The sequence below is a fragment of the Aulonocara stuartgranti genome (assembly GCF_965226115.1).
Source record: "Aulonocara stuartgranti genome assembly, chromosome: 8".
Taxonomy (NCBI): domain Eukaryota; kingdom Metazoa; phylum Chordata; class Actinopteri; order Cichliformes; family Cichlidae; genus Aulonocara; species Aulonocara stuartgranti.
The window spans coordinates 21956045-21978493 of NC_138959.1; the positions used below are offsets into that span (position 1 = coordinate 21956045).

Genomic DNA, 22449 nt, shown 5'->3' on the forward strand with positions numbered 1-22449 from the left:
TTAGCCAGGTTTTTTTTTAAAAGTCACTTTCCTCACTTGCAAAACTCTGACGTTAAGCTCAACATAGCTCGTTAAGACATTAATCTGGCTTCGTAATATACCTCAGATCTCACTACCACCTGATAAACTTTCCCTTTCTGTTGCTGCTACCATTACTTCACTCTTCTCCACCCTGATATCTTTTTCTCACCTTGAACCCGTCCACCTCCCTGCCCTCACACCTGTCCTGCATCTCTGCCACTTCAGACTTCCTTAATCTACCCTCAAACACTCTGCATAGAACATTTACATATTAAAAACCTAAATTAAAAGTGCATCAAACAGATTTGTAAGGTCATGGGTCTTTTACTGTTAGACATTTGTTATTTGGTTAAATAAGGAACAAATCTAAAAGAAATGTGGTGTATGAGTGCAGTCGTTTAACCTGACAATACATCCCTGCTGTAAACCTGTGGTACAAATCAGACAAATACACCTTTCAGTTACAGCTTGATCTTTTATTTTCCATTTCGATTATGTAACAGCTGTGTGGGTCTGTCCGTGTGAGTGTGTTTACCCTTGGTTCATCAGAGTAGTATGTGAGCTCAGTCCAATTAAACCATCTCATGTGGAGAGAGACCAAACTAAAGACTCTGGCACAGCAATCCTTAAAATCAAATAAAAATGTCCTCTCTGGACTCTAAATCCTGCTCTTGAGATGGGAGAAGCACTTAGCAAATGATAATTATAGACTAACTCTGCTCTTTTTGCAGGATATGAAATCATTCTGGACTTTATTTGTTTTTGTTGTTTTTTTTCCCTTCCCCAAACTCAACAACACTGCATCCATCTCCATTCAAAAAACAAATGGCGCGGCCAGCAGACCGTACGGTCAGGCCTGGGAGTACAGAAAGGGGCGGGGCATGTAGCTACATTAGTGGCATAGCTGAGCTCTCAATATGAGAAAGCTGACACACTGGACTTGGTCTCTCATTTCATATGGTTCATCATAAAAACTGATTCAGTCATGTTTTCTTCATTTGACATGATTTTATTCTTCCCTCCTTTTTTGTCGTTGTTCGTCTCTTCAGCATAGTTGTGTGTAAAGAGAGAGTAGCTGTTTGGGTCGGCTCTAGCAGCATTTCTCCTCTGGGAACGAGTGGAAGAACTCCATGCATGCTGCCATTGTTGCATTTAGTCCTTTTCTGGCACCAGCTTCAGCACTTTGCCAATGGCGATTGTTTTGCCTAATAGTATCAAGAGAATTGAGGGACAAAAGGGCGATTCAAAGATGCCTGAAAACAAATCCAGCTAACTTCAAGCCTGCACGGTGTCCTTACCTTCGTCTCTCAGTGTGAATCGCCCCATCTGAGGGAAGTCTTTGAAGGTCTCTAAGCAGATGACTCCTGCTGCCCGGAGCCTGGCGATACAAACCTGGTCCTGCTTCACAAAGCGTGGTCGTGTTTTGCTTTTCTCTCCCGTCTTCTTGTCCACCAGACAGATTAAGGCCTGTGGTGAGAATTGCACAAGTTTAGCACGAGTAATCAAATAATTAAAGAATGAAATAACCAAATAACTAATATGTAAGCCCAACAGTAACTTACTGTAATTTGCACTTCTTCGATGCAGGTGTGGATGTGAAGGACTGCATTGTAACCAGGACAAATGATGGATTTGTGCTCGATGATGACGATCTAAAAAAAACCCCAAAAGAACATTTCAGAGGACTTGAAAACCAGATTGTGTCTTTAGATACTTTGCTGTTAGTAGCCTGTTACAAAAGCACATCATTTGTTTTAATTTCTTGAATATAAGAAAAATAAAGAGTAAAAAACTGAAAAAAAGGCAGTCAACATCCAAAGAGCAGCGTTGATGTCCTTCAAGAAGCCTAGAGAACTATTCCTGAAGATTACTTTAAGAAATTATAAGAAAATTTGCCTTCTTCTGACTCTTTTTTTTGCCTTATATGCTGTATTTTCCATGTGTGTTTGGAGATGTTTCAATACATACAGTACAGGAAAAGCTGACAAAAGATTCTGCCCGAGAATCCCAGCTGTGCATGAAAACAGCCAAGGAATGACACAATCAACAACAAGCAGGCTTCGCAGTATTCCCAGTGTTTGTTATCTTAACTTCAACCGAGCCACGGGGGGGTCCCAAGCCCGGATGAAATGCATCTTTGATCTTTTCCAGATCAAAAATGCAGATAATCAACAACTAAAAGTGAGACCCGAGTCTCACTAGAGACTACTAAATGGGAAAATCATTTTTTGCATGTTAACAATCTCTTGAAGCTTTGAAATTTTAGGAAACATTTGGTAAAAAAATGAACGTTTTGGACTACAGGTGGGTTTTTGCATGCTGCGTCACATATTCTCTTATAATACCAGAAAAGATCCTTTGAACCTTGTGACCCCTTAATATAAAGCGGTGTGTATACTACGATGTTTAAATGGATGTCTTGCCTAAGCTTATTTTCAGACCTGAAGGTAAGCATTTCACAAAGAAAAGTACAGATTATCAACACATAAGTAACTATTTGTCTGGCAAAAGTCTTACTTTATAAGCCTGTGTCTGCTCAACTTGTCCAAAGCAAGCTCCATCAGACAACTCTGCAATTAACACAGGCTTGAAAAATGTGTCTCCAAAGCTCTTATGGAGAAATGCCTCATCTTTGATAATTACTTCTGCTGGTCTGTGTAGACCTGCTGTGAACACATGATCATCAACCAGAGTGGCGACTGCTTTCTAACATAGCCAACCTGCAAAAGGATGCATTTAGTTTTGTTTTTAATATGAGACACAGCAGAGACACGGGAGCGGATTCATTACAGGAGCCTGTGGTGAGGAGTTTATTTGCTGGCATTAAATTAAATAAATGGCATCACCTGTGGTTACCTCACCCCCCTTCATCCCCCCAACTTCTCCCCACAGTTAACGACTGTCAAAGTCAGGAGTTAGAAGCCAGCATGCAGTAATTATCCAGTCTTTACCTGCGCATCAAAGGTGCGCCCAGAGTGGCAGAGGTTGTCGGGGCTGCAGAGGATAAAACCAGGAAGGATCTCTTCCTCCTCTATGCCCTTCAGCCGCAACTTCAGGTTCTCCCCAGGACTTGCGTCGTCCGTCTCCACATCGTCACTCAGCAGGCTCAAAACCTCCACCGTGTGCTGCAACACACACATGCATACAGCTACACGTGAAGTGAGGAAAGACTATTTCTGCATTGATGCAGAAATATATATGACTGGCAATGAAAATGAAACTGAGTATTTGTGGTTACAGGATCCTCTTTCAATCAAGAAGAGGACTCACCCTGTTTGGCATCATGACCAGCTGCTGGGCTTTACTAATGGATCCAGATTCCAGCTTTCCAAGGATAACAGTACCCATATCCTACAAACAAGGAAACCCACAGTTAGAGGCAATATTCAAGTAAATGCACTATACTTTGCTAACCGCTAATACACCCATGTGTCCAAATAACATCTGCCATATAGATAATTTTACACTGGTGGAATGTCATATCAAATATGGTCAAAGTTTCTTTGCTGTTTGCAAATAATCCCTGTGAGCACAGAAGCTCCGCCCCCCTTCTGTCCAAATCTCCTGTTTACGAGGAGCAGCCAATCACAGGAAAGTTGGCTTAAAGGGAAGGTGGGTGAACTGAAGGAATGCACCATAGCTCAGAACAAGATTATAATAAGGATTATCTTGAACTTTGAATCATGCAAAGCTACTCTAGTAGAGTCCAAAAATAAAAATATACAGTTCAAATATATAAGTTCACTTTAAACAGTCAGTAAATCCATTCTGACTGTGGTGGGTGTGGCTCAGGAGGTAGAGTGGAAGGTCAGAGGACTGTTTCTCCAGCGACTCAAGTCTGCATGTCAGACTATGGTTGGGGAAAGATACTGGGCCAGAGTTACCCCCGACACATGTGTGAGTGCAGGAATGTTAAACAAACCCTTAGGTACAAACAAAAGTGCTATATAAATGTGTAAGTGCCAGTCCATATCCCATTTACTTTAGTCTTAAATACTGCATTTCCTCATACTTTCAATAAGCACATAGTTCTAATGCAAGCCTTAGAAAAACATGGACTCTTGGAAGAAGCAGCTTGCTGTATAAGATATGATACTTTTCTTTTGGCAGTAAAAAAATGAAATAATGATCATGACTGTGAGCTTTCAGACACCACCAAAATAATGCACAGTGTTTTCTCCACAGCTGAAAGGTTGCTGTATCAAAGTCCTGGCAGTCTCGGTGACCATTAGTATGCAGCATCCAGTTGACTGAACCATAATCCCATTACTTCAGGAGAACATCAATTGAGGCTACTTAGTCATATAACTGCTACATAAGGCTCTTATGCAATCGCTGGGAGAGAAAGACAACAGGATAAAGACAGATGATGACATATGAAGAAAGGAAGAAGAGCCGATGGTCAATTTTTGTTTCAAAATAATTCAATTCCAACAACGCTTACAGTGTGTGATGAACTGCTTCCAACATCTAAACCAAGCTGAGCGCCAAGGAGCTCAATTATCTCAAAGAGGAATGGCTGTGCGGAGGCCACAGTGTGTGTGTGTGTGGCTCATTGTGTGACTGTCTGTGTGTTCTGGGAAAAAAACTCAAGAGGAAGCAAAATGACAAACTGACAAGAGAGCGAAAAAGGATTTTGGCAAAGTGAGCACGAACCAAAAGAAATTTTACACCCACTCATCCTCTGAGAGCGGAGCTGTGCAGAACACAAGCTGCCAATGGTTTTGGTTTTCTTCTTACAGGAAATGAGGATCAAAAGCTTCCAGTTGCTCACCTTGTATTTGTCTACGATAGGTAGTCTGACAGGCCCGTCGCTTGATCTGGTGAAGTTTGGCAAACTGTCCAGGTGGGCAATAAATGGCAAACCCCTGTTAGAAAAAGAAATAAGCAAAACAAAAGTAAACAGTAAAGGTTTTTATTGTAGTCAGCATTTGCTTCACACAAATCAATGCACAAAAAAAACAAACAACACTACAGAAAACAGAACAAATCTGTGCAGTCTTATTTCTCTATGACTTATGAGTTCTGTAAAGCAAAAAGTCAAAGAAACACCGCACACACCGGCTTCCTTCATTATAAATGCTGGAAATATTTAAATCAGCATGTGTAAACAAGCCTTACCTCCATCTTTTCATTATTACCCATCATTTATGCATACTGTTACAATTACAGATAGTCAAACACAGCCAAAGCTAGCATATAAATGTGACTTTAATGCTCCGGCTTCAGACCTTTTTTTCCACTTTTTTCCGATTTGCATATTATGAAGTGTGCATGTAGAAAGCAACACATTTGAAATGTTCCCCAATTTATCGCAGTTAACTGCCACGTTATCAAAAACACATTGCATCCAACTGCCAACTTGACCGCCCATTCAATGGCAAACTGATAGCAGACGTTTTATCGCCGTCTTGAAGCGCCAGTCTCTTTAAAGATGGCAGCTGAACACAGGTGGTTGCAAACCTGGTCCCTGTCTTTGAAGCAACCATTTCAAAGGCAACAACATCCCAGATTCACTGCACACTTTTGTAATAATGTTGTTTATGCTGCAGTGCCCAACCTCTGTAGAGGGCCAAATGGAGAAGAAATTTAAATGGAGAGGTTATGAAGCGCTAACGCAGCGTGCTTCAAAGAGTTCATTAACTAAGTGGCTGCCTCAAGGCCTAGGGTAAAATACATAAGTCTGATTTTAAACTACTTTGACAGATTACAACAGAGAACTGTGGAGTTTGAACTCAGCATAATAGATCACCTCCTTTAATTCAAACAAATTGTCTTTTTGGCCTCAGAATTTTGATCCTCTGATTCTCCCAAAGTCACCAGAGGCTGAAGGAGTGTGAGCTGAACACTACATATTGATTCTTTCTTCACACATAATTATCAACTTATGCAGCAAAGCAACTATCCTATCACCCCAGCTAAGCTTTAACATGGCCATTATGATCACTGTGTACTTCAGAATCACTGTTATTATTGTTATTTATAGATTATTATACTGTAAGAGATGATTAAGGCAGTGACCAGTTGGATGACGGGGACTAATTAGTATATTTATGTGCTTAAAGTCAGTAAGGTTGACACAGTGTTGTGGTTTTTTTGGTACTGACCCTTCTCTCTGGTGAGGTCTCACTTTATCTTATAAAGGTTCAAGCCTGGTGATGCCGTTCAGAGCACAATGACCTAACTGTGTTCTGTTTGTCTTGTGTTCTCGCGCTGTGAAGGCTTTCAAGGGCAGCCTGTCTGCTTGTTGACAGTGCAGGACGTCACCATGTGTCTTTACATCCAGAGGGGTATAATGAAAACTCTCTACTCTACACAGTAATATAATAATATAACCTGAAGTGTTGACAGAACACCTAGTGCCCCTCTAGTTGTTGCTCATCATAATCATTCATATGGTCAGCACCATAATTACAAAGAATCAAAGAATCCTCCTCACTCGACGGCTCATTTATTCATTTTTTTAATTCACTCACATATTTAAATTACCGTATTTCCCGGACTACAAAGCGCACCTGAATATTAGCCGCACAAGCTAAAATCAGGGGAAAATCCTGTTTTGTACATACATTAGCCGCACCTGACTACAAGCCGCAGGTGTTTCAATGTTGACTTATCATATGTAAGAGAATATGCACAAAGCGAATTGTCAGGAAAGAGATGGCTGTTTGGAGACACATCTCTTTTATTAATATTTTGAAAAACAAGTTATGGGTACATATTTGCACAACTTTTTAGGTATATGTACAAGTAGCGGTAATTACAAGTACGAAACATGTGCTGTGCTTCAAAAACGAGTAACAAATGTAGTACATAACAATAACCTACACACCAGAAAAATAGATTCAGACTACCTTTTAGGCTCAGGTGGATGGATGGATGTTTTCACACTTTTCCACGCTGTCAGATTCCACCAGTGGAGTTGAGCATAACTTGCTTTTCGCAAGTTTATTGCCGCACATCATCCACGACTCCCGCTGAACGCGTAGCGCTACTTTGAAGTTTGTTTTTCGAGCTACTTGTACGGCACTATGTTGCCTGGCGGATGGACATGTGACCAACATACCACTCTTGAACCCCGATACTGTGTGTCTGATCACATGCCCTTCCGCCAGGCAACGTAGTGCCGTACAACAGCGGAACAAACAAAACAAATCGTCTTACGATATGACAAAAATCATGGACAATCCATAGAAAAGCTGCACCTGACTAAAAGCCGCAGGGTTCAAAGCTTGTGCAAAAAGTAGCGGCTTATAGCCCGACAATTACGGTAGTACCCTTAACTTTATTTTTTCTTAAAAAGCCACGTGTTTAAATATTCATTCTTTCTTTCTTCCCCTTTTATCACTCCAAACATAACATTTATTCACAGGCTTTGTGTCAGCTACTAATCTGCATATCTGTGTAATCTATCCCTTTGTTGTCTTTCTCTTTGATTTGTCTTCCTGCAAAGCACTTAGCGTGCATTTTAAATAAACTCTCGCACGCAAATAATAGGCCGAGCCGGGCACTCATCATTTTGTACTCGTCATAGAGCAGGAAATACAGACTGCAAGAACTATATTTGAATTCGCTGAAATATAAATAAGCGTGACATACTCAGAAAGAGCTCACGCGTTCAACGCCTGATGACTTCAGGGGCCGTTCAGAGAGCTGACTTACGTGTACCAGGGGCATTCGGATACAGGGTCCTTGAGGTTGGCACCTGTGAGTCCAGAGCAAGGCATAAAGTGGATGTCCTTCTTAGGGTTGAAGCCCACCTTCTTTAGAAATGGCACCAGCTTCTCCTTACACTCCTCATACCTGCGAGAAGAAAACAAAAAAATTATTAAAATATTTCTTAACATTGTGTTTGACATAAATATCACACTGGAATCATTAATGAACAAATAAAACAAATAAAATCAGTCACTTAACCACAACTGGTGATGCTTTAAATGCCAAAATTAATACTAACACTTTCCTGGAGATACTGCATGTTTTTCTTTTTTAAATAAAGTCCGAAATAAACATTAAAATTCCCAAATTATCCATTTTAAATCACCTTTCTAGGCTCCAGTTGACAGTGGGGTCATCCATCTTGTTGATGAGGACAATGAGATGTTTAACTCCTGCCGTTTTAGCCAGCATGGCATGCTCCCGCGTCTGCCCACCCTTTTCGAATCCCGTCTCAAACTCGCCCTTTCTTGCCGAAATCACCTGGCAAAAACCAATAAGGCAAGAGAGAAATATTTAGAGAGCGCCTTTTATATTAAATCAACCCGTGAAAGAACCGGGTGATATGTTTCTGAGGTTCAGGGATAAAGATCTGTCTCACCAGGACTGCTAGGTCAGCTTGTGACGCCCCACCGATCATGTTGGGGACAAAGCTCTTGTGTCCGGGGGCATCGAGGATGGTGAAGTGTTTTTTCTCCGTCTCGAAGTAAGCTCTTCCAACCTCGACCGTCTTCCCTTTGTCTCTCTCCTCCTGATTTGTATCCAGAGCCCACGACAGGTACCTGCAACAACCGCGCTCGTGCATTCATTTATGTTTTACAAAAAGGTGCGTACGGCACAAAGAAGGTAAATGCCGTCAAAACACGACGCCCCTCACCATGTCTCCCTGTTTTTTTCTTTCGCTTCTCTTTCATATTTCTCCAGGGTTCGTTTGTCCACCATTCCAGTTAAGTACCTTTCAATGAGGGCACAAAGGGAGGAAACGTTAACAAAACGTGCAGCCCAGCGCACGTCCGAGACGGCCACAGGCTTCGGCTGTTGTAACAGATGATTCAACTCTGTGTTTTTATTCTCCTGTATCGCTAGTTGAGCTAAAAACAACTCCATAAAGAAACGAATCAAAAACAACACAAAACATTTAAAAAGAAATGGATCACTCACATGATCTGTCCTCCGATCGTCGATTTCCCGGCATCTGGCAAGTACAACCAATTTTTTAGTGAACATAACTTTGCATAAACAGCCTTAGATGAAACACAACCGAATGCAACGCACCAACATGACCAATGAAGACCACGTTAACGTGTTCTTTCTTAGGAGCGTCTGGTGGCGCCGGAGCCACTTTAGGCAGGGGCATCTCCTCCTCTTCCTCCTCCATCATCTCCTCGTCCTCTTTCCCTGCTGCGCCTCCCTCCTCCGCGCAGGTCTCCCCAGACCCCAGATCCTCCTGTCCGCCACCTCCTTCGTCTCCCCCGGGCTCCTCCTTCTGCTCCCACGTCTCTTCCTCTGTGGGCATGTCTGCCTCTGTGCTTCCATTCTCCACTGGAGCTGGAAGCACACATTTTGCACATTTCTAGTTATCTAACTCCGCTGTAATAACCGGCATCGCACCGACAACTTGGGGGCTGCTTTTCATTTGCTGGGAGGAACTTTAAAGACGCTGTATGATAGGAATAAAATCAAAAGTGACAACTGACTTATTGCAGATCCTGGGCTTCAGTCAAGCTGATGTACATCTTGCCAGATCTTTTAGCAAACTTAAATCTTTTCAAGCACATTTGCACAAAGATTTCAATCAAACAACTTCAAAGACAGGCCTCACCTCCATTTATCTACATCTCCTGCATAGTCTATTGCTTTAATTCAGCATGCTTTGTAATATGTGCTGCAGGACTTTCTAAATAACCTAAAAAGCACCCTATTGCTACATATCCGTGCTCTGCCCACTTTATAAAGACAAAATCAATGCAATGTTCTGCAACGCAAGCGCGTCAAAAATAAATAAATCAGGAGCAAGAGGACGCTGAAAATGTGCTGTGCCTTGCAGAAGAAGAAGCATCTTCCCTTGGCAACACACAAATAAGCCTCCAGTTTCCGTCACTATGAAATTATGCGGCCCAGCAGTTGAGTACAATGTCTATTTTCTTCTCCACGCCCTTCATTTATAATCAGCTGACTTTGTAGGCTGTCTCGTCAAGCTGTACTTATATTTTGAGACATGTTCGGGGACATCTGAAGGAACAAATGTTGCAGCAACCATCTCCATGAATGTGTCTGCAGGCAATGGGACTAAGGGAGGTGACTGCAGAGCTCGCTCACTTATCTGTCCTTATGTACACTACACGGTCATCTGGTTTTGTGTCCCTGCCTCAGCCACTCTTTGAAAAGCAAAAATGAGTTCCCCATAACTCAAGCAGAGGTGTATGACATCCGGGCAAAAGGCCAAATATGAGGGAAATAAAGCCTCACCAGAACAAAGTTAATATGTTCCTGGTGTAACCAAACACAGTGCACTGACACAGAGCAGGCCGGGGCCTTGGACGGGCAGCTCTTGACACATACGAATCACGGCATGTGCCAGTAGGAGATCTATTTTGGGCAGGAGCGAGTGAGGTTGCACCACATTCTACCTAGGCCCATGCACGTGGGTTTCTACCAATGACAGAAAACCAAATATGGCTCAGTAACTACTTACAAGTAGTGAGCATCCAAGCTTTAAAAACTGCATGAGGTCTGGTGTGATACTTATAACGTGGATGTTAAATCTTGCACACCTGAGCCTGTATCTACCCCCTGAAGCCTGAGCTAGAGCTGTAACTTAACCAAGTGAACATGCAGTGCACTGGAGTACACTGTGGATGCGTACCGACTGTTTCTGACACCTCCATACTGGCAGCTGGATCAGGGGTACCTTAAAGATAAGAAAACAAAAAATACTTTCGTAACTACTCATTAGAAAAGATTGCCCGCGGCTCACATATTCGTTACTACTACGTCATGAATCAGCTATTGCACCACAGCCGCACTTGTGCCGACTTGTTGATGAGTTAGAGGGTATGCTGTGCTGTTCAGCACAGCGAGTTACACACAGGAAGGCTAACTTAGCTGGACTAGCAAGCAAGCTAGCAAGTTAAGCTAACTTCCAGCCAGCTGTCTGGAATTTAACCTACCATCTGAAGCCGGCATTTCCACAGCGCTGGCTTGAAGGAAGCTTGGTACAAACACCGGGGCGTTAACGTTGGGGACAAACGGCTTGGCGTTGACGTTAAGGGCGGCGAAGGCGGTTGGGAGTCCCGCCGCGGCAGCAGGGGCCTCGGCATCCTCTTCCAGCTCCCACGAATCCGGGGCTGTGTCTCTCGTGTCCATCGCTGCTTTTTCCAGAGTTGACAGGCTTCCCACCACCGGGCAAGGCGAATGATTTTTGTGGTTCCGTTTATACGGGTTTAGTTGCTGGTGTGTTTTAGACTCTTAGCAGCACGCTCGGTGAAGTTCCCATTGCTTTGTTAAGCCTTGCCTTGACAAGCATATGGATCCCGTAGCTGACGAGAAGTGGTGCACGGCAGCTGCACGTCCCTCGCACACCGCCAGAGGGCAGCACCGGACACCTGCAAACCCGCTAAGTCTACAGTCAGTCTTGCAGCCCCCCCCCCCCAATGAAACCCAAGTATGAAACATCAGAAAAGGGATTTTTATTCTTTATTAATTTCATAACAATCTCTCAAACAGAAACAACACCACCACCAAATAGTACAATACTATATGTCAGACTTTAATCTTTAACAAATTACACAAGGTTAATGAAGCTATTAATAAATAAATAAATAATATAACTAACAAGTTGACGGGTTAGCAAGGAACAGTGTTAACATGCAAGTCTCATCTTTTCCTTTTATTATACTTCAATTATACTTCAATCTTTGGCATCAGTAACTCCTCCAGCAGAGATGGCAAAGGTTGCCTCATTCTCAGGCATATCAGGACTGGAAGCAAACACGAAGAGACAGATGAGTGTAGAACATTTATCTAAGACTTTTCACGCTTTGCTCACGTTCACATCTTTGTCACTACAGTGTCATATCATGTCTTATACTTGATCCAAGTCATTAATAATTAAACTGATCACTATGAAAATTGCCCTTGAACTGCTAAATACCTGTCAAATATCTTGGCGATTCTCATCTCCCCACGCCCCTTCCTCAAGCTGATGCGTGTGGTGGAAGCGTGGGCCAGGATGTGCCCACCAATTGGCTTCTTGGGATCAGCTTGAAACCTGAAATGGGTGAGAAACTTAAGAACATCTCAGCAGTGTTTCACACGGCGTTTTTATCAGAAAACCTCCTATTTGTAAGCATGAGGGAATCTGCGCTATCTTACGTCATTCCGGCTCCAGGATCAGCTGTCATTTGGTTGGTAATAAACACAGCTACGTTGTACTCTGACGAAAACATAGAACATAGAAAACATAAACATAGAAGCCAAAGTGGAAGTGCTTTAAACCTACAGTCTATATAAGGTCACCAGATGGTGAGAGTTGTAGGTGCAAAAAAACTTCTGGTCCTCATCTGTCAAAATGGAAGATTTTTTGTGGCTAAGGAGTTACAAATCACAAGTCATTGGCCCAATTAGCGCACTGTTTCACAGTCAGTTCACAGTCAGTGGAAACACTCATCTCAAAGCTTTAAAAACATTCTGTCTCCATGTTGATGATTGTTTATCCGACATTCCTTATACATAAAGGTTACTATATGAGGAAAATGATCAGGGTGCTATTTCCAGTCAACCACCAGCAACTTCTGTTTCCAACAGTTCGTGTAAAAGATAAGGTGTTAATGGCATAAATATTTACACACAAAAACCGAGAATCCTGATTCAGACCTTCAGAGATTTTCTGCAGCCTTGAAAGCATCTGGGCCAGTTTCTGCTGCCGCTCAGCGAGCTCCCCTCTGCCAGAGAAGTCCACTCTGAACAGAGCCATGATGGAGTCGATAATCTACCAACGACGAGCACACAAGCAGAGTGAAAGGCCAGAGAAACAGGGAAACCCGGTTTCTAGGTGTTGTTCTCCACCTTGATTAGATTTACAGAGTTGATGACTAAAACCAATATCAGAAGAAAAGTTCTCTTGCTTACCAACAGCTTGAACACGCCTCCTTCTTCATGAAATTTGGCTGCTACAAAGTCCAACAGCTCCATCTGGTGTTCACCTGCAGAGTTTTCAGTTCTTTATAAAATGCTCTAAAAAAGTCAGTCTAAATCAACTGTAATGCATGTTCGTACTAGTGTAGGCTCGGGCGTAAAGCACGTTGTCCAGCACGGCATCATGGTCCACGTTAAACCTGTCAGCGATGTCTCTCAGTCTGTCCGGGCGACTCAAATCAGACAAGTACAAGTCAAGGAAAATAGGAGGCAGATTACCATCAGCGTTACATGGCAGCGTTTCAGCTGGTATATATTTGTGCCGTGCTCATTCCAAGGATACAAGGTGTTCTCCGTGTCAATGAAGATTACTTTTCCGCCCGAGTATCCATCCTCGCCCGGCAACTGAGCAGTGACTGAATGACAAAGAACGCGTTTTAAACTACTCTGTATCAGGAAGCTAAAAACCAACAAAAAAGATTCTTTACTCACCACAGAGCGTGTGAGACAGCTGGGTTTTTCCTGTGCGAAACTCTAGAAGAAGACATACTGAGAGTAAATTCATGAATTTGAAATGTATTCATGAATTTAGATGAGAAAACATCAGAGAGGAACGCATTACAGGGGGGCGTCTGCTCACCTCCAAAGGCCTCTGTGATCGCCATACTCTCTACACCTCCACCCAGCAATTTACTGCAGAGACACAGTTCACATACATGTAAAATCATCGGTTTAATCAATACTAACGCTGCTGTTGATAAATCTCAAAATCCTCCTATATCCTCCATGTTACTGCCAATTTATCTATTAATATGCTAAAGCTATGAAGCAAAGAAGAAAGTCTAGTGTGATTACTGCGTGCACAAAGTTCAGTGAAAAATAACCCTGAGATTCACAACTGTGTGTATTTTATTGAACTACAAGCATTCTGAGCCAGTAGACGACCGCTCGCTACCTGTTATCTGCGTGAACTGCGGGGAAGTTGAAAAAAACAAACAAACAAAACTGGATAATTTATGACTGAAGGAACTGAAACAGTGCCTGAGGAGGAAGCCAGAAAGTGCACAGCTTTTAAAAAGAGTCAGCTGAGAAGGGACAATGGTTAATAACAAAAGGGAGGTTTCGGGTTAAACAAATAAACAAAGTGATGAACTTTATCTCCCCTGAGACAAGAAGTCTTCTAGGGTAAGAAAAGGAAAAGTTTCGACATAAAAAATTATACAAAACAAACAGAACAACCTAACGGAAGAAAATGTGCAGTCTGAATGTGTGCTCTGAACACAGACCACACAAAAGGAAGAAGAGTGAGGATCTGAGGAGTGTCTGATCTGTCAGCTCAACAATGTCAATGACTTTTTTGTTTAAATAGCACAACTGATTATACTTAAACTCAGTCTGATGAACACGGGAGACAAAAACATAAAAACCTATGTAGGTTTTAAGGCAGTGAAAACAAAATAAAAGCTCAATTACAACAAAAGCTCAATTAAACTTTACAAAGAACACACATGCACCGCTAATTAATGTAACAAAAACATTTTGAGGGTTTTTTTTTAATGTCGGCACAGATGCATATGACCTCTGGTCAGCAGGCAGCTTGTTCCAAAGAACAGGACCACAGTAACCAAAGCAACCTCAGCACAGTGAGAGGTTTGACCGGGTTATAAACAATTAGTAAGTCAAAGACACATTGGAGGGGTCAAGCAACAGAGAGGCTTATGAACTAGCACTGAAAGCCAATGAAGTGACTTCAATAGTGGGGTCACATTTTCACATCTATAAGAACTGATTCGTCCTACTGATGACCTGGAGACTCCTGCAAATTGAGCGTTACAATAATTCAACCTGCTTGTTTGCTAACCTAAAAGCATGGATCAATTTCTCACCAATCTTAAGTTTTAATATTTTCTGAATATGATTATCAAATCTAAGATCATTCTCCAAAATAATTTCAAGGTTCCTGACTTGAGAAAGGGATGATAAATATGAGCAAATTTTCTGTCTCTGACTTTTTGGACTAATACCAAAAACAAAGACGTTTGTTTACATTTTTTGTGACCTTCTAGCCTTCATCCAAGTGGCGAGAATTTATGCATAAAGATAGTTTGAGGGAGTTCTTAATTAAGGTATGGACGAATTCAGGTGAGAAACTACTGATGAATGCTGGACTTGCGTGTAAAATGAAAATAGGGTACACACGGTTTTGTCCACTGTTTGTGAATGAGGCCCAATATGAGGAAAACTTAACTCAAACTCTTGGCTCCCAGTTGTGACGTGGAACACCTGCTTCCTCCTTGCGCTGTATTCAAAAGCCGTCTGGAAACCGACATTCTACAACATAAAGAGAATCAACTATAACACAAATCGTCTTTTCAGTCACGTTTTGATCCCACTACAGACATAAACAGGACAGAGCAGATATTTAAGGATTCAAAACGTAGTGTCTTACCAGCAATTTTCCAGCAGCTTCCTTGATTTTTTCCACTTTTGCTTCTGACAGGCCCTTGATGTTACACAGAGCTTTGCGGGTAGTCATCTGGATCCCCTTAACAGTGCAGATGCCCACTGACTTCAGCTTTTTGATGTCTGCCATGTTCTGTGATCACACGGCAGGAGGGTCAGATTGATGCTCACACACTCAAATTGCTTTTTGTTAGATGAGTGATTTTGAGCTCAGCTGTTTACTCACTATCCCATGTTTCTGCAGGAGATCAATGTCTTGGAAGAAAGACTCCTGTGAGGTTCAGAGGAAAAATCTATATGAGCTAACTGATCAAGAGTAAATATAACATTAAAAAGCCTGCAGATTATAGCTTTTCATAATGTTTTAATCTACTCTTCTGTATTATCTTTATACAATATTTGTAACCAAAATATAATATAGCTTAAACTTTAAGTTATTTAAACATTGTTGTTTTTTTTTATCTTAAGGAAAATCTTCATTTAACATATTTTTTTCCTCTTTAAAGAGGGACACTATAATATTAACACGCACTGAATAAAATAATACTCAAATCTTACCTCATCATCCTGGAAACTAGAATCATCTTCAACAACTTGATCCTCTGCAACTTTCATTTTAATGCAGAATGAGGTCAGAATTAAAGATGAAAGGTATTTTGATTACTCAGCTAAGATATTTAGCCAGTCTAAAATCAAGCTAACTCTTTGCTAACCATACACCGCTCTTTCAAGGCAAACAAACAAACAAAGAAAAACAGGTTAAACTACAAAACAAGACTGTCAGATTATCGTATGATTATTAGCTATCGGACGCCAACTACAGTACGCTCATGGATGAAAAACAAATATAGTGTCTAAAGTTTAAAAGATAGCTTTTTTGTGTTCATGACAAAACTGGCCTTTTGTCACCGGCGGGAATTTCTGACTCTTCAGGTGCAAGCGGAAATTTCTATTTTGACCAGTTAAATGAACGTGACCAAACAATAGTTAGTATTAATGTTGCGTTTAAGTGTTCCCAATTACATCATCGGACGTTAAGGCTTTAAACAAATATCCCCATAAAATATCTGAAGGAGTTATGTCTCTCGAAATCTTTGGAACACATTCCTATCTTAATCCTTTGGAAACAACACGTGAATGCAGCATTGTCCTAAATACTACTTTCTAAACTTCTGAATTTCTAATCATTTGTATACAATAAAAACATTTTTCTATGACAATGGAACTTTTTATCTGAAGACAAGTTACTGATTGTCAGAATCAGTATTGTTAGATGGTTCTTACAAGCTAAAATATCTCATGTAAATAATAACCAATATCAAGACTTTATGATCAAAATGTGGTGAAATAAATACAGACTCTATGATGATTACAAAAATAAATGAATGACGATAATTTCAACGATACCTCTTGTTGATTATTTAATACATTTGACAAACACCTCAAAATATTTGATCTTACACACAAAAACAAGGTGAAAGTAGACACAAGGCTTTCTATTTGATTTGGTGTTTTAATTGTGGCAGTAATGTTGAACACAAAACAAAATCATGGGGTTGCTCAGTGGAGATTATAAAATACTGTCATATGAATGACAACAGAGGAAAACTAAATTACATTCAATTAAGACTGGACACATCAGCGTCATTTAACCAGGAGGACACGATAAAACCAATAACTGTGGAAAGTTCAAAGCGAGAGGCATTACACTCTGACATACTATACACATATAGTACACTGGTGATCTGAGACAAAGACGGAACCACAGCACGTGGTCAATGTAGACACCAATCTTATAATTTAATAAAACTTGTCACATATGATCAGATATTCTAACTTCATTCTTCACATGCAAGGGGAACCAATAAGCATATGAAGATGAACTGAACAACCAATGAGAGTACCATTCTTCTGACTACAAACACCGAGCTATACCACCGCTAACCTCCACACTTCTCTTTTCACTGTATCCAACTTCAACTGATATCCCCTATGAAGAAATTATTTATGCTGATATAAGTATTTTTTAAAAAAAAAAAAAAAAAAAAAAAAGGAAAAAAAAGAACCCAAAAAAGAAAAATAACAGAAGCTGTGCTTCTGGAAATCAGTCTCTGCATGATCCTGGGAGTAAGGAGAGACAGCGAGAGGGAAGTGTTGGACACACATCACATCCTCCTCCACAATATTGCTGGAGTGAGCTGAACGCTGCTGACATACAGCCTCTGCCTTTTTTTCTTTAAACTTCAGGTCTTCGCTCTTCTCTCTTGTCTCTCCTTCCGAGTGACTCTGCTGCCTCTCCAACAGCAGATCTCAGGCTCCTGTCGGCCCTTCCTGCCCCCTCACATCTTGCCGGGTGCAGGAGGCATCATGCCCGGCATCCCACCGGACATTCCAGTGTTAGGTCCCAACAGGATCTAAAGGGGGAAGAATCGATTATTCAGGCTGCACACTGAAATTTCCCAGTAAATGCTTTTCCCCTGAACAACTACCAATTAACGCTCAAGTGCCCCATAACACTCACCTGTCTCTGCTGTTGTAGCTGCTGCTGCTCCAGCTGTAGTCTTTCTGTCTCAAACACAACAGGCAGCACCAGGATCATGAAGGAGGTAGTGCCGACCCAGAGCGCAGAGCGGGAAAAACTGTAACAGAACACCAACCTGATTAGTACCTGCAGTTTAAAATGTGTTATACGGTACCCTTTAGTTACTCTAATACTCCTTTTAGTTAGACTCTAATATGCAAAGACTGGAATAATATTAGTTCACCCCCAGACCCTGTAAGCTGTAGAAAATCCATGGATGGATATTGCATTTTGCTATATGTAAATCTGTGATTTGGTGTTTTTCCATTCTTTATGTTGTAGCATTTACCCAATGCATACTTGAACCAACAGATTTAAGTTAAGAGTTGACTTAATTGGCACGAGCAAAGAATTTGTACCTGTTATATCCTTTACTGTGGCCTCTTAACAAACACATTCGTGCAATTACTAATGAAAAGCAACAGACGGGGAGAGACATACCTGTAGAACTTTTTAATCAATGAGACTGAGCAGTGTGCAGACACCTCTGCAGCTGTGCGCATCGTTTCAGGAAACATCTCAGTCAGGCCCCACAATCTCTCCATCAGCGTCTCATCCAGCTTATGGACGACCACAAAAAGCAAACATTTGAGCCGTGCATTAGAAAATAAAGAAGCATCTCTAATGAGTAAGAACATACAGGAAAATTAGCTAACATCTAAGTGGGAACATGAAATACATTCGTGTACAGTGAAACTGGTTTTTAGCTTGCAGCATTGTTAGACAGACCGTATACCTCAGGTAGGTAGCTAGCTAGTTAGCTTTGGTGTTGCCCTATTTAGGCAGGGGAACTAACACAGCAAACAAAACAGTGCAACACACTGCTAAAGTCCCATTTTCATTCAATCTTTTTTCAAGAGCCCATGAATAATAAGGGAATTACATCTTCATCTTCGTCGTCGTCAATCTCGTCCTCTGGGGGCCGTACAGACACCGAACTCGTAGCGGGGGACAGTTCCTCGACTCCGGCCATTTTTTCCTTCCTGTTAAATCCGCGACTAAATCAGAACAATGAGAGTCACTGCGGCCAGAACAATGTGTTTCTGAGGTTTTACCTGCTGCTAAAGGTAAAGCTCGGAAGTGTGCTGACTGTCTGAGGTCACAGTAGGAAAACGTGAGACTCAGGGTCGGATGACGACAGGAGGTCAGGGGTCAATTTGTACGTGAAGAGAAACGTAGTGCGCCCCTTGCTGTATGGACTGTCTAATGGCAAGCTCGGGAGTATTACTGCCACTTGCAGGATCAGCCGCTTAGGTTAACTCTGTGAGGTCTAAGTCAAGTCTTTGGTAATCAGGGGACAATAAAAATAATTATTCTATGTGACTCGCATCAAAAATTAAAAATTTCCAACAATAAATATTTCTTTCATTTCTCCAAAGCACAGGGTTAAGGTGTTGGCTATGGGTGGGGTTATCGATCAATGATGGCAAAGACCTCATTAGGTTATCCTTGTGTTCAGGGGTTAAAGTGAGATTTGGTAACCCTAAGGTCCAATGGAGCGACTCATTTGTGAATACAGTGTGACAAATGCAGCGCATATGCACATCAGACTGTGTGATCAACCTCATCCTCAGTGCGCCAGAGAGGAGGAGATGCTGCTAATGGGGATAATCCCACTTTCCACATCAAAATATTCACAATCATATTTTGAGAGTTTAAAAAACACTGCATTGTTGTCTTAGTGAGCAATGCTGTGATAAGCAATTCTTCTGTGTGTTCTAAACATTTGTGTCATGGTGCTGGGTCTGTGACTCAGTGTTTTGTGTTTTTTAGATGAAGTTATATTCTTTGATTTGTTGTTTTTCATGGTTTATGTTTTCTTTATTGTTTTCTGCTTGTGTTATATTTATAATTCCTAGTGTTTAATTTTCTGTCACTGTGCTTTCCCTGTGTTCCATGGTTAGTTACTCATGTCTCCATGTTTCAGGTTCCCTAGTCAGTCATGTCACTGTGTCAAGTCTGCGTCTTTGTGTATGTCTCTTGTTTCCTGTTTTACTTTGACAGTCTTGTGTCCCATGCTCAGTGTTTTCAGTTTTGTTTCCTCCCTGTCTTGTTTTATCAGATTAGTCCCAACTGTGTTTCCTTCCTGTTTCCCATTCCCTTTTTACTCTCTTGTGTATTTAATAGAATAGAATAGAATAGAATAGAATAGAATTCAACTTTATTGTCATTGCACATGCACAGGTACAGGGCAACGAAATGCAGTTTGCATCCATCCAGAAGTGCTTTAGTGATATAGATATATTACAATATATATTAGCAATAATATAGATATGTGAGTATATTACAGAAATGGGTCTATTATGGTATGTTATAATGTACACGGTATGAAGTATGTTGTGAATATTCTATAACTATAAGTATGTACAGGCTGTAGTGAGTACAAGCTATGTACAGGATATGAACAGGATATAAATATGAAAAACTATACAGAATATGAAATAAATAACTTTACAGAATCTGAGATATACAGCTATACAGAAATAGGAACTATGCAAGTTGTAAACAGTTGTAGGATTAAAGATTATCGAATGTACAGAATGATTATTTACACAGAGCTATACAGTAGTGCAGTTAAGATAAGTGAGGGTGTAGATAGTTTCTACAGAGGCTATATAAAGTGCTAGTGGTTGTGAGTGGTGGTTCAGTCCATGTTATTATTGTGTTTGAGGGTACAGTTGTCCATTGTGGGTGTGTGTATGTTCAGTCCATGAGTTTAACGTGGGTCAGATGTCAGGAGGCAGAGTTCAGGAGTCTGACAGCTGTGGGGAAGAAGCTGTTCCGGTACCTGGTGGTCTTAGTCCGGAGGCTCCTGTGGCGCCTCCCAGAGGGCAGGAGGGTGAAGAGTCCATGTGATGGGTGACTGGGGTCTTTGATGATTTTCCCAGCCCTTTTCAGACACCGCTTCCTGTAGATGTCTTTTATGGCAGGAAGTGGTGCTCCGGCGATGCGCTGGGCAGTTTTCACGACCCTCTGCAACGCCTTCCGGTCCGAGGCAGAGCAGTTCCCGTACCAGACTGTTATACAGTTGGTCAGGATGCTCTCGATGGTGCAGCGATAGAAGTTCACCAGGATGTCTGAGGACAGGTGGTTCTTCCTCAGAGTCCTCAAGAAGAAGAGGCGCTGGTGAGCCTTCTTGACCAGCTTGGAGCAGTTAGTCGTCCAGGTGAGATCCTCGGAGATGTGGACTCCCAGGAACTTGAAGCTGCTCACACGCTCCACAGCCGTCCCCTTAATGTGGATGGGTGGATGTGGGTCAGCATTCCTCCTGTAGTCCACGATGAGCTCCTTGGTCTTCTCGGTGTTAAGCAGCAGGTTGTTTCTGTCGCACCACTCAGCCAGACGATCCACCTCCTCCCTGTAGGCGGCCTCATCGTTGTCACTGATAAGCCCTGTGTTTTCCTCTGTCCGTTGTTGCGTTGTTACCTTATAAAATGTTTTTATAGCTCAGTAAAGCTGCCTTTTTGTGGTTATTCCTCCGTGTTTGTGAGTCCTGCATTTGGTCCTTCATCCTGTAGCTGCCGCAGCCACACGATAGAACGACGCAGCCATCACACGAACCTAGCAAACAGCCTGACATGGGGACCTCCTCCGCACCGCGCAACCACCTGCAGGAATGAGCTGCGGGAACCACCAGTGGAACCGCCTGCTCCTGCCATGCTGCCACCTACTCAACTACACCAACGTCTGTGGAACCGCCTGCTCAATCGCCTGCTCAACCGCATGCAGCTGCCGCGGCGCCACCTGCTCTACCATCTGTGGCTGCCGCGCCACTGCTTGCCCAACCGCGCCGCTGCCTGCTGGAACTGCATCTGAATGGCCTGCTCAACCACCTGCAGATGCCGCGCCACCACCTGCTCAACAGCCTGCGGCTGCCACACCACTGCTTGCCCAACCGTGCTGCCGCCGGCAGAAACTGTCTGTGGAACCGTCTGTGCAACCGCCTGCTGAGCTCCCTGTGGCTGCTGCACCGCCACCTGCTCAACCACCTGTGGCTGCCGCGAAAACCTCCTGCTCAACCACTCGCAGTTGACATGCCGCCACCTGCTCAGCCACCTGCCCCTGCTGCGCCGCCACCTGCTCAACTGCCTGAAGGTGCCGCACCACTGCTTGCCCAACCGTGCCGCCTCCAGCAGGAACTGCCTGTGGAACCATCTTTGCGACTGCCTGCAGGCGGCCTGCGGCTGCAGCACCGCCACCTGCTTGATTGCCAGCGGCTGCCACATCACTTCCTGCTCAACCGTTCACAGTTGCCGTGCCGCCACCTGCTCAGCCCCTGCTCCTGCCACACCGCCACCTGCTCAACCACACCACCGCCTTTGGAACCGCCTGCTCCTGCCGTGCTGCCACCTACTTAACCGCACCACCTTCTGTGGAACCGCTTGCTCAACCGCTTGTAGCTGCCATGGTGCCACCTACTCAACCGCCTGCGGCTGCCGTGCCACTGCTTGCTCAACCACGCCACCTGCTTCACCGCCGCCTCCCATGCAGTCAGTCTCCTGAACTGTTTTGGCACTGGAGCCAGGCGGGTG

The 22449-nt window shown here is 42.6% G+C and overlaps 3 protein-coding genes across 4 annotated transcripts; all 3 read right to left on the bottom strand.

Annotated features, from left to right (window-relative positions):
• Window positions 1-482: 482 nt before the first annotated feature.
• Window positions 483-11306, bottom strand: gspt1 (G1 to S phase transition 1). 2 transcript variants are annotated; one of them, XM_082544094.1, is made up of 14 exons: window positions 10908-11306; window positions 10604-10648; window positions 9013-9285; window positions 8899-8932; window positions 8615-8692; window positions 8339-8519; window positions 8066-8220; window positions 7684-7824; window positions 4796-4889; window positions 3292-3372; window positions 2973-3146; window positions 1584-1673; window positions 1320-1488; window positions 483-1226 (listed from the first exon to the last, which is right to left on the bottom strand). In XM_082544094.1, the coding sequence occupies exons 1-14, from the start codon at window positions 11101-11103 to the stop codon at window positions 1174-1176; spliced, it is 1764 nt and encodes a 587-aa protein (XP_082400220.1). In that variant the 5' UTR covers window positions 11104-11306; the 3' UTR covers window positions 483-1173. The 2 variants fall into 2 exon arrangements, with proteins under 2 accessions (XP_082400220.1, XP_082400221.1); XM_082544095.1 differs by lacking the exon at window positions 10604-10648.
• On the bottom strand, window positions 11179-16270 carry dmc1 (DNA meiotic recombinase 1). The gene is made up of 13 exons (XM_082544099.1): window positions 15895-16270; window positions 15563-15607; window positions 15323-15469; window positions 15122-15204; window positions 13514-13566; window positions 13366-13407; window positions 13217-13289; window positions 13015-13106; window positions 12868-12941; window positions 12613-12727; window positions 12112-12172; window positions 11891-12007; window positions 11179-11717 (listed from the first exon to the last, which is right to left on the bottom strand). Exons 1-13 carry the CDS (start codon window positions 15949-15951, stop codon window positions 11648-11650), a joined length of 1029 nt encoding a protein of 342 aa, XP_082400225.1. The 5' UTR covers window positions 15952-16270; the 3' UTR covers window positions 11179-11647.
• A 474-nt stretch (window positions 16271-16744) lies between these two features.
• tomm22 (translocase of outer mitochondrial membrane 22 homolog (yeast)) lies at window positions 16745-19080 on the bottom strand. Its single transcript, XM_082544207.1, has 4 exons — window positions 18801-19080; window positions 18359-18477; window positions 17858-17975; window positions 16745-17750 (listed from the first exon to the last, which is right to left on the bottom strand). The coding sequence occupies exons 1-4, from the start codon at window positions 18888-18890 to the stop codon at window positions 17676-17678; spliced, it is 402 nt and encodes a 133-aa protein (XP_082400333.1). The 5' UTR covers window positions 18891-19080; the 3' UTR covers window positions 16745-17675.
• Between the last annotated feature and the right edge of the window lie 3369 nt (window positions 19081-22449).

What these genes read in the sequence shown, in the direction of transcription:
- tomm22 (XM_082544207.1), bottom strand. Translation starts at nt 18,890, where the DNA reads ATGGCCGGAGTCGAGGAACTGTCCCCCGCTACGAGTTCGGTGTCTGTA. An exon ending in ACGACGACGAAGATGAAGAT is followed by an intron (nt 18,478 to 18,800) that starts GTAATTCCCTTA and finishes GTCGTCCATAAG; the next exon opens with CTGGATGAGACGCTGATGGA. An exon ending in AGCTACAACAGCAGAGACAG is followed by an intron (nt 17,751 to 17,857) that starts GTGAGTGTTATG and finishes TTCCCCCTTTAG; the next exon opens with ATCCTGTTGGGACCTAACAC.
- gspt1 (XM_082544094.1), bottom strand. Translation starts at nt 11,103, where the DNA reads ATGGACACGAGAGACACAGCCCCGGATTCGTGGGAGCTGGAAGAGGAT. An exon ending in GGTCTTCATTGGTCATGTTG is followed by an intron (nt 8,933 to 9,012) that starts GTGCGTTGCATT and finishes TGTACTTGCCAG; the next exon opens with ATGCCGGGAAATCGACGATC. An exon ending in GTCAACTGGAGCCTAGAAAG is followed by an intron (nt 7,825 to 8,065) that starts GTGATTTAAAAT and finishes TTCTTCTCGCAG; the next exon opens with GTATGAGGAGTGTAAGGAGA.
- dmc1 (XM_082544099.1), bottom strand. Translation starts at nt 15,951, where the DNA reads ATGAAAGTTGCAGAGGATCAAGTTGTTGAAGATGATTCTAGTTTCCAG. An exon ending in GAGGCGTGTTCAAGCTGTTG is followed by an intron (nt 12,728 to 12,867) that starts GTAAGCAAGAGA and finishes CGTCGTTGGTAG; the next exon opens with ATTATCGACTCCATCATGGC. An exon ending in GATCCTGGAGCCGGAATGAC is followed by an intron (nt 12,008 to 12,111) that starts GTAAGATAGCGC and finishes CACCCATTTCAG; the next exon opens with GTTTCAAGCTGATCCCAAGA.